Source organism: Camelina sativa, chromosome 8 (assembly GCF_000633955.1).
Source record: "Camelina sativa cultivar DH55 chromosome 8, Cs, whole genome shotgun sequence".
Classification (NCBI taxonomy): Eukaryota; Viridiplantae; Streptophyta; class Magnoliopsida; order Brassicales; family Brassicaceae; genus Camelina; species Camelina sativa.
Window position 1 is genome coordinate 6,832,732 of NC_025692.1, and position 11,208 is coordinate 6,843,939.

The 11,208-nt window shown below is 35.2% G+C and overlaps 2 protein-coding genes and 1 pseudogene across 3 annotated transcripts in view; 1 reads left to right on the forward strand and 2 right to left on the reverse strand.

Annotated features, from left to right (window-relative positions):
* Positions 1-3,742, reverse strand: part of LOC104706539 (alkaline/neutral invertase E, chloroplastic) — a 9,979-nt gene extending 6,237 nt beyond the window's left edge. Inside the window, exons 1-7 of one of the 2 annotated variants that reach the window (XM_010422740.2) lie at positions 3,589-3,742; positions 2,572-3,235; positions 2,166-2,331; positions 1,863-2,074; positions 1,288-1,781; positions 1,116-1,164; positions 472-953 (exon numbers count right to left, since the gene is read on the reverse strand). In XM_010422740.2, coding sequence (XP_010421042.1) covers positions 627-953; positions 1,116-1,164; positions 1,288-1,781; positions 1,863-2,074; positions 2,166-2,331; positions 2,572-3,189 — 1,866 coding nt within the window. In that variant the 5' untranslated portion in view covers positions 3,190-3,235; positions 3,589-3,742 and the 3' untranslated portion in view covers positions 472-626. Of the gene's footprint in view, positions 1-471; positions 954-1,115; positions 1,165-1,287; positions 1,782-1,862; positions 2,075-2,165; positions 2,332-2,571; positions 3,236-3,588 lie in introns of those variants that run through there. The other variant, XM_010422739.2, reaches the window with a different exon arrangement.
* Positions 6,517-8,283, reverse strand: LOC104709282 (annotated as a pseudogene).
* On the forward strand, positions 8,677-10,660 carry LOC104706540. The gene is made up of 4 exons (XM_010422741.2): positions 8,677-8,833; positions 9,170-9,216; positions 9,492-9,788; positions 9,905-10,660. Exons 2-4 carry the CDS (start codon positions 9,193-9,195, stop codon positions 10,478-10,480), a joined length of 897 nt encoding a protein of 298 aa, XP_010421043.1. The 5' UTR covers positions 8,677-8,833; positions 9,170-9,192; the 3' UTR covers positions 10,481-10,660.

Consider the following 11,208-nt stretch of genomic DNA (forward strand, 5'->3'; position numbering starts at 1 on the left):
TTCTTTCTCCACTTGCTACAAAGACATCTTGTTATATTCTAGTTAACATAACGGGGTAAATTTGCTAAAATGATTGTACTGTTTTCAACTACTGTATTTGGATAAATGACTAATTGGTACATTTCAGAGTATATAATCTTTACTTTTAACAAATTTCAGAGTATATTTCTCCCTGATATGTTTTTTATGTTTTATTTCAATTTTCTACAAATGAGCCACATGATTTGGCTATCTACTATGAATACAGTAACATAAATTACCGATAGATCCAGTTAAATGTCATTGAGGCTAGATAATAGCCTTGTCGGTTGAATTTAGTTCGATAGGGACCTAACACAAGTGGTTCTAGTTCTACAGCAAATTTGGATAGGTACTAGGTACAGTTTCTGGTTGGGTTAAGTTCAACGTGTTGGACCACTCCAACGAAATTAATGTAGTTCTCACCCACTTGAGCCAAAAACGCTTTTAATATAGGGAATAAAATAGCAGTATCCTTTTATGTAAGTTTCTAAGAGAGAGAGAGAGAGACTATTTACACAACAAATCCACGTTTTCGTACCATTCTGTTGAAGGTCCATGGCTCTATGGCTCTATGGCTCACTTTGAAAAAATAAAGTCTGAGCTTCTCATACAATAAATGGTTGTTGAGTCTTTTTGGGTCCTCTTGTCCTTCTCGGGTTAGCACTGATCATGCATGAGAATGCATTTGTCAAATCCGAATCCTCTTCACTAGTGAGGAACTTTGCCGCAGCTGGATTTGCCAAGAGGAGCTTGGCCACGAGGTAACCCGCAATGGACCAAGTCTGGTAAAGCCGTGCCTGTTTACCAATGAATCTTGCTCTTTTGGTGTCGTAGTACTCGGGCCATTTGTCTAGAGCAATCCGTCTCTCGGCTAACTCAACTGCCTTTTCTGCAATCTCTGGTCTACCCATTTTGATGCTTGCTACTGTCAGCTGAAACAAAGCAACATAGGATCCGGATTTAAAATATACATACAAATTTGGCTTTGGAATTCTCATTTATAAACCAAACTGATAATCTCGGTGTGCAATCAAATATGTAACAAAGTCAGGCCTAATTCAGTATACAAATCTCAAAACCAAAATGAAACTAACCTGCCACAACAAAGTTGGCCATGCACCTCCATTGTGATAAGACCAAGGACTGCAACAAAATCAAGCTGCTTAAGAAGATAATTTGGAAGTGTGGAAAAAATGTACTCAAACCTTTAAAACATCTATGATAATTCTTGATAATTCTTGATCATATGGGAGAGGGAGAAATTACGTGTTCTTTGGATCACTTCCGGTTATAATTCGCCATTCTTCACCTTCCATGGCAGGGTAACAAATCTTGAACGGCATGTCAGCTACAAGTTCTGCCCATTTGGCTTCGATAAAATCAAGAATTGCATGTGACTGCTCATTTGAAGCCAAACTACCCACTATAGACCAAAGGTTCCCAAGAGAAAAGAATCTGAAATCCATGTGAGCCGGTTGAAGGTTTCCTATCAGATATCCTCCTCTGTTGGGCATAAAGTCCACTAACCATGAAGGGATTTGATCTGGATATATGTTGAATTTATTGACAGCGTCGTAAGAGTATTCTTCTGTCTGGTAACGGTATATTTCATTGATTTTCTTCAGGTCCAACCAGTAGTATTCCCTGATGTGGAAATTTAATGCAACAAGACGATTGTTGAGAGCTCGGATTAGATCATCTGATCCATCCTCTGGTGTAAGCATCTCACGTGCACAGACCAACGCTGAATAAAAGAGTGCCTGCCAAAGTTAAAAAATAAAACGGTTTTGTAACTGCATAAACAGCTTCTTGTGCAAATTCAGATTGAAGGATCTGCTTACCTGAATCTCCAGGGGATGACCATGGATACCCATTCGACGGTCTATCATGCAGGAACCATCAGTGACTAATAGAGTAGGGAACATATCGAAACCATCAGCAAGACACAGCTTTAGGATCATTTTGATTCCGGTCTGCACATCAACTCTTTCCTGAACGGAAAGATCACCCGTGCATTTTCCATATGCTCTCAATAATATAATCCACCACAAGCCTGAGACAAAATGAAAAAGTGAGTCAAGTTATTCTTAAAGAAAACAACATAAAAAAATCCTTTTCACATAGGGAACTGAAGCTTCTCTTACCAGAATCAACTGGGGCAACACGTCCAATAGCTGCCTCCCCAAAATCAGGATCTAACACTTCTTCAGTCATTGAATCATCACCATCAAGAGGAACAGTTTTCACCTTGAAACTAGCAGGCATCAAACCTTGACCTGGGCTATGGCAATCCATGGTTTTCTCCCAACTCTGGTCAGGAACAAGTATAACGTCAGCTCTAACAAAACCCAAATAACTTCCAACATAAACAATCTACGTAGCCACAGAAAAATGTTACTAACAGCTACAGCAATTACAACCGTTTCTCCTTAACCACAAAACCATTTGACAATATCATGCTTCGATACATACTAATCATAATGAGTATCAATTGCTTTTCTTTACAAGAGCATTCAACTAAGTAAGAAAAACAGAGAAAGATTCAATCACCTGTAATTGGAGGGTGTAAAGGATGAAATTGCGAACAATATCATACTCTCCTTTAAGAAGAAAGGCAATCCCCGAGGGTATGAAATCACGAATAAAGACCTGATCATAGTTCAGAACACTAGTAGAGTTGGGGTCATTAGCAGCAATAGTTCCAATAGGACTGCCACAATAGAAAACAATAGACTGCCTCAATAGATCCCATGCTTCATCCTCAACAGATTTTGTTCCAGCTGACTGTACATTACCATTAGACGATACACTTCCATTAACAGGCAGAGGCTTCTCATCCAAGTCGCTTTTCAAATCACTAGCCAAACCGTCAGAAGGAGGAAGTAAGGTGGATCTGAGGGTCTCCTCAACATCATGTTTTTGGCATTTGCAAACCAACTTTTTACCTTTCAAAGCACAGTCTGGCCTATGAAATGAACCTCCTCCTCTCACACCGGAGTTTGATACTCTTGTAAACTCATGCGAGTTAGTACACCTTAAACCCCTTTTAGTTCTGCTAACGGGTTTAAAGGAGAGGTTTGGAGTTGAGTTGACAAAGAAAGAAGCAAGGTAACAAGACTGAGATAAAGATCCTAATGGAACACGTAGAACTGTCTCTGTAGCCGCCATTTTGAGGAATGGCTAGAAGAAATGACCAAACTTTAATCAATGATACCTGCAACAATTGGATAAGAAGAAGAGACATGAGAGAATCCAGAAGAAAAGAATCGAACTTTATATATATAAATGTCGAAACAATCCGACCCAGTATCAAAAAAATAAAAATCAAACTTTATGAAATCATCAAACCTAAATCATTGAATCATACAAAAATCTAAACTTTTTTCCAGATTTCGCTTAAATATTTAGAGAAAACACTACAGAACAAGTCCAATTTCAGTGTTCAATCATCAGAACCGGAGATTGCAAACAAAAAAAAAGCCATAGGTAGTCAAGGAAATGGATTAGTGTAAAAATGGGATTGAAGCATTCCATACGAAGAGATTAAACGAATGATAGGGGACTTACTTAGATGAGGATGATGATACAGATTCAGCTTCCGTGGGAGAGAGATATTATCAAAAAAAATATCCACAAAGGAGGAAGAGAGAATAAAAAAATCCGGTGAAGTGACGACTGGTCCAAAAACCCTTGCTTTCGAAACACGAGCTTACGCGTGTGAAACGACGACGTGTCTTAACTCTAAACACTTTAAATTTTTTTTTTTTTTTTTTTTTTTTTAATTCTTGCATCGTTTATAAAGGACCTCTATAATCTCCGATCCAAGCCTGATCTTGTGGCGCTATGTGTTTGGTGGATTGAGTTTGGCTGAGTTGAGTTGGCCACTTGACTCAGTGGATATTGATTGTTCAGTTGTTCTATGACTTCCAACCGTTGGACGATTATAGGGCGTTATGTGATTCTTCAAAACGGTTGTAATAAACTCGGTTAGTGTAGCACATTTTTTTCATATACTATATAGATATATTAATATGGATCATTGATTTTTACTCAATGAATCGTAGGTATTGATCCAAGGGAATTTAATAGAAACTACCACATTGCATACAAAAAGTTTTCAGAAATACCACATTTGATATTTCTATTCAAAAGTACCACAAATCAATTTTTCTAATATATTAGAAAGACAACACTGTCTGTGGAGAAAAAGAGAAACTGTCTGGCTTTTAATGTGATATGAGACCCATAATAACAATAATTATAAATATAAATTAAAAACAGAAAAAAAAATTCGGTGATGGAGATATTTATTTAAAGAACCTTTTTGTGGACCAAACGACAAATAAAAATAAATAATATAAATTTTGTCTATCAAAATATTATGTTTCGTCCACCGAACATTATACATATGAATAAGAAAATAGACAATTTTAAAACACAAAATTTCAAAAAAATAATGATTAATTTTAATGTAATTATTAACAACAATTTTTTTACTTCGGAAAACCCATATAAGTTGTCTTATATGTAAAGAGTATAAATATTGTCTACCGAATATTTTCTATGTTGTCTTTCAGAAATTTCAATGTTGTCCATTTTTATATCCATGGACAAGATTTATTTACTTCTAAAATTGTCTATATATATATATATATATATAAAGGTATGTAAACTTGTCCACTGTTAAGAAACTGGTCCACTGGTCCATGGATTTCGACGGAGAAACATGTCCATTAATTAAGTGGGAGAAAATGTGAATCAAGAAAACAAAATTAGAAATGCAAATTTAAACATATTTACCCAATAAAAACTAACAATCCTTATCAAAACAAGCTATACTGCTAAGAATCTTTTGTTTGGAAAATAGATCTATCTATCAAAACAAAAATTATACCTTTGAAACTCAAAAAGACATATCATCAAGTCTGAGAATGACGTTTCTAATCACAAAATTGATCTACAAATCTACAGAAATTGAACTCTTAGCTAAAATCTAGCAGATTTAAGTCTTAAAAAAATGAATGGAGTTTTAACAAAGGTGAAAAAGAGAAAGAGAAAGAGAGATAAAGAAAAAAAGATTGAGTGTCACAAAAGTGAGAGAGGGAGATGAGAGAGAAGGATAATAGAATACATGGTCACACATACCAATTATACTATTGTATCTTCAACTACATGAAGTATATGTATTATATGGCCACATGCATGAACTATATGACATCATGTGGTCAACACCATAAACATAAAATCCAGTACACCGGTGGACTGACTCCGGCGAAGACCAACATTGACTCCAGCGTTGACTAAATTTTTTTTATTAAAAATAATTATTTTAAATCATTAATGGTTTTTCATGATTAAAAAAACGTATTCAATTCAATATCTAAATTTTTTATATATCTCTAATGTATTCATTCTTATAATTAGTTAATTTTTATTTTTAAATGTAAACTAATAGTTAAATAAAAATCATTGATAATTATTTTCAAGATGTAATATAAAGGCATTTGTAAAAATACTCTTATTCTATACCTTTTTGCAAACATACCCTCAAATCAAATATATTATTTTGCTAAAATCAATTTTTTTTGTATCTTTATCCTTTATATATTAGAAGTAAATATTGTGAGTTTATTTTGTTGTTGTTTACATGTTATTAAGAGTATCTAAATTTTATAGTAAAAGTATCTAAAATTTGTACAACATTTACCATGTAAACTTTAGAGTAAAGAGTCATATACTCAATCTTTTGCATATTATTTTTCTAATGAAAGTATTTGAATTTGATTTTATTGATTTTGTAGTATTTAAATAATCTGATTATCAATAATTGTTAATGATTTTTATTTAACCATTAATTTAGCTTTAAAAATAAAAATAACTAATTATAAGAATGAATACATTAGATATATATATATATATATATATAAATATTTAGATATTGAATTGAATATGTTTTTTAATCATGAAAAAACAAAATGTTTATATATAATATTTATTGTTTTTGTTTTTTATTAGAAAAAAAAAATATTTTTTTTGGTCAACGCCGGAGTTAACGTCGGTCTTCGCCCGAGTCAGTTGACCAGTGTACTGGATTTTATGTTTATGGTGTTAACCTCATAACGTTATATAGTTCATGCATGTGGCCATGTAATACATATAGTTCGTGTAGTTGAAGATACAATAGTATAATTGGTATATGTGACCATGTATTCTATTATACTTCATGTAGTTAGCCATCTTTTTTCCGGAAAAAAATAAATGTTTTTGTTTAGTTTTGGCTGAAGGTATTATGATCATTTTAATTAATGCTTATGGTATTATAGAAAAGAGTTTTGGAATGTGGTATTTGGGAAAAACAAAATGAAATTGAAAACACCAACAAGAATAATATAAGATCAGTTGGAGTCAGAGCCATGGGTGAAAGTGCAACATCAATTAGAGCCAAGACAGGATTAGGTTTTGATGAAGCCAGAGAACTACCACTATGTCACCAAATCAATTTTTGGGAGGACGAAAATAAGCAAAGGCTGCTGAAGAACGTTTGGGCTATGGTGAGAAGAAGAAGAATTATAGCTGCAGAAGATGATAGAGTCCTCCATGGAGTCCTGTGTATTTTGAACTTGTTCACCCCGTCGAACACATTAGCCAAGTAACTCTTAGAAAGAGACAATGCAAATGACTTTTTCCTATGCTCTTGAAGAACATAGTAACTTCCTCACTGGTTCCAAAATAGTTCTCTATAATCCCTTTCTCGCATAAGAACAGTGTATCCTTTTCTCTGTCTTTGAGGCAACTCATGAAAGTAATTTGGCTTTAAAAAAAAAGAAGATCTTGTTTATAAAGAATAACTCTCTTTATTTATGTTTAGAAAATACCTCTCTCAAAATTAAACACTCTCTTTATTTATTAAGCTCTCTCTCTAATTTCATTTCAATGTCACAACTCAGCACTTGATATATATAGAGGCTATCTTATTCCTATTCCTATTAGGACATATAACTAGATAACTCCTAATTCTAATTGAGATTGTCTTGAGCCTCTCTCTCTTATCCTTATCTCTCCATTGTAAGGATAATTTGGACTCTAAGCTTCAAAGCTTATCCAACAAGATTGTCATCTCCGTGGTACATGTCATGTTAAACTGCTCAAAGGCAACGCTGTTGGATATAAGAGAGCTAATAAAATCATAAAAGACTAGTAGTGGTATTTCAAGCAGACCGTTCTTGAAACATATGTCCAACGGTGTATCTACATTCTTCCTCAGCTGGAATTTTATCCCTCGGGTTCGAAGCTTTTTGGCCGACACAATCAGATTAAGAAAAGGGCGAAGAGGAAGAGGTGGAGGAGATGGAGGAGGAGGAGGAGGACGAAGAGGAGTAAGAGAAGTACTCCTCGATGATGTTTCCACTCTAGTTCTAGCCTTTGAACAACATATCTTACCGAGACAATGTTCTTGAATTTTTTCCCCGAGGACAACTAAACATATTGATGCAGCATTGTGTTGGAGGGGTTGGTGAAGACCGTCCGAGTATGAAAGTCTTACGAAAGAGATCAAGAAGATGTTTCGCTCAAAGATTATGGTTTTGTGCCCAAAACCCTTTTGGTTTTCTAATGGTATAGTCGAAGAAATTGAAGGCTAGCTTTTTTAAGCTAATGGATGGATCTAACTTCGATGTCTCTAGAAGATGGGTAAGAAGAAAGAGAGGAACCTGGTTTTCGAGAAGGAGAAGATCTCTTCTTAGTGTCGGCAGTATCCATCTCAGCTTGAAAATGGGATCTTCGACCGTATTGTATCCAATCTTATGTGAAATCACAAGGAACAACATAAGAATGAAACAACCATCGAGAACCATGAGATCAGTGAGCTCTTGTTTATTGTATTTAAAAGTTTCAGAATAAGAATCTTTGATCTCGTCTTCCAACCCCCGGACAACATTGACCAAGTCACTTAGACCAACACCTATATTCCGAGTCTTTGAAACAAAGAACTCCAAATATACTTGCTTGTGCTCCTCAATCATCTCGAGATGATTTTTATCAGTGCAATGGTGATAAGGGCCGATTGAGAGGATCTTGGGTGCATAGGTTGTGTCATTGGTCTGTGTGATAGAGTGGGCAACTCGGTAGATGGAACAAGAAGTTCTACCTGATGATCCCTTTAGAAGACTTGGTTGGATCACGTTTTTTAAGAGCAAGGAAGCTTTCTCTTCTTTGTCTACCATTGTTCTATACTTTTGTCAAATTATTGGCTCCAAGACAACGATCCACCTTAATAATTTTAAGAGCAAGGAATCAACAAACACTTTTGTCTAGAGAAGCATATTAGTGAAAACAAGTCAATAGGTAGGTGGCTATTAGTGGGTAATTAATTCTCTAATATTTTACTATGGTGTTGTTCGTTTGGTGTGTTAGATGCAGTATCTAGATGCAGATACAGATTATTGTTTGTTTAGTCATAATTAAGAAATAAATTGAATGCAATATCTAGATTCGTTTTAAAAACTCATCCAAAAAAATTTGAAATTCTGGATGAGATTTTTGTGAGAGTTTGGCTACAGTAAACTCATCCAAACATTATAAATGACTAAAATACCCCTAATTTTAATTCCCCTAAATTCTAACATTTACAAACCCTAAATTCTCTCTGCTCGACTCCATCGTATGAGCTTTGTTTCGTTCTCCAACCACAAGACCTCGACTCCATTGTAGAAGCTCCACCATTGCTCGAATCCATTGCTTGCAGCTTCGTTTCGATTCTCCACCATAGAAGAAGCTCGCAGCTCTGGTTCCGATTCTCCAGCTCACAGAACTCGTAAGTCTTTTGTTGTTGATGGTTTGATTTTTTTTTTCAATTCGTGTTGCAGCAGAAGCAAACTGTTGATTTTTTCCACTTGGGTGTTTATGAAACCATGAGATAGAGCTCTTGTTCTTATGAATTTTGCTATCTCTGATTTTTTCCATTTGGGTGTTTATGAAACCATGAGATTTAGCTTAGAGGTTTTGAAGAGATGTGTTATCTATGATATTTTCCATTTGGGTGTTTATGAAACAATGAATTTAGCTTGTGTTCTTAAGAGATTTAGCTTGTGCTCTTAAGAGATTTGCTATCTATGAATGAGGTTTGTGACTTTACTTATTTCAAATGCAGATTGTGCAATCAAAGAGTAAACGATGACATCTGTACCAGGCAGTGATGTAAGTATCCTCTTCTACTTCTCTGCAACTTATGTTTGTGATTTGTGATCCGATTTATGTGTCTTCAGTTGTAGTTAGTATGGTCTTTGTGATTTGTGATTGCTTTATGTGTTTATACTCTACTATGTTTAGCCTTTGCCTTATGTATCTTGTGATGGGTTTGTGATTTGTTTCTGATTTGTGATTGCTTTATGTGTTTATACTCTATCTATGTTTAGCCTTTGCCTTATGTATCTTGTGATGGGTTTGTAATTTGTGATTGATTTATGGCTTAGAATCTAATATGGAGTGATGAACAAAGCCGTTTTTATCTTGAACTTCGACTTGAAGAGAATCTAAAAGGCAATATAAGAAACCACATAGTGAATGAAGCTGGGAAACAAACGATTACATCCAAGTTCTATGATGCATTTGGTGAGAAGCATAATTGGAAAAAATTTAGGAGCAAGTTTAATACGTGTAAGAAGCAATACACAACTTTCAGGAAATTGACTCATAATGGAACTGGAATGAGCTATTATCCCAATGGGTCCATAGACATGAGTGATGATTGGTGGGATGAGCGTTGTAAGGTATATAGCTTCCTCTTTAGAATTTTTCTTCTTCTTCTGTGGTCTCTAGTTATTCTTCTGTGGTCTCTAGTTTATCTTCGGAGGATGATGAAACTTAAGTATAATTTTTATTTTAGGAGTGGCCTGGAGCTAGAAAGATAAAGGATAAACCAGTACCAAACACTGATTTAATGGAAAAAATGTTTGGGTCAGTTCATATAACTGGAGCTGAGGGTTGGAGTGCTCAACAGGGTGAAAACCATTTAGACAACAACATGATGTTAGATGACGATGAGGCTGCTGAATCAAGACAAGAACATGATGCTCCCGCAGCTTCCAATGCTCCTGCAGCTTCCAATGCTCCTGCAGCTTCTAATGTACCAAAGTATCCTCGAAAAAGACGTGCAGGACAAGCTGTGGAAGGACAAGCAGTGGCAGATGTGATAAGGGATAGTATTCAATCACGTGATGAGATACTTACCTACAAGAATCAACTCATGGAGAGTCACCCTGACTATAGTTGTAGTCAGCTTAGGGCTATGAGGGTTTTAAATTCTCTGTCTAGTATAAGAATGTGGTCTCCATTGTTCAAAGCAGCTATGAAACATCTCAAGGAAGACGCTACCAACCGTCAAACGTTCATAAGCTTTGAAGATGATGAGAACAAAGTTCTTTACTTGGAGTTTGAGACTGGTGAAAGCAGAGACTGGTGAAAGCAGAGACTGGTGAAAGCAGAGACTGGTGAAACATAATCTGTAGTTTTTTTTTTTTTTTAGTTTGGTGTGTAGAGAATCTGTAGTTTGGTGTGTTTGGTGTGTATGACTTTGATAAGAACATAATCTGTCTTATTACTTATATGCTCATTCTCTTCTTCTCTCGTTTGGCTCGTTGTTCTCTCTATCTCATAAACTTTGTTCTCTCTACTCTGTTCTCTCTATCTCATAATGTTTGGTGTGTTTGGTGTTTTATCAATACAAACTTTGTTCTCTCTATCTCATAAACTTTGTTCTCTCGTTTGGCTTGTTGTTCTCTCTACTTCTTATTACTTATATGCTCATTCTCTTCTTCTCTCGTTTGGCTCGTTGTTCTCTTCTTATTACATAAAATTTGTTTGTTTTGTTATCAACCATCAGTTTCTTTTGCTTTTATTGCAGGATACATTTAGACCATCATTTGAGGATGATGACCTCGACTTGATATTAGAGGAAGAAGAACATATGTATTCTGCAATACAAGAAGTTTATGGAGTTAATACTAATAGAGAGATGCACAGGACAGATCGAGGTGGAGGTTGGCGTCGGGTGCAACGGTTTATGCATGAGTCTGAGAAACAATGTTTTGATATCCTCCGAATGAATCAAGGTACATTTCTGAGTTTATGTCAGGTGCTATCACAGAAATATAAACTTGAAAAATCATGCCATGTCTATCTTGAAGAGAG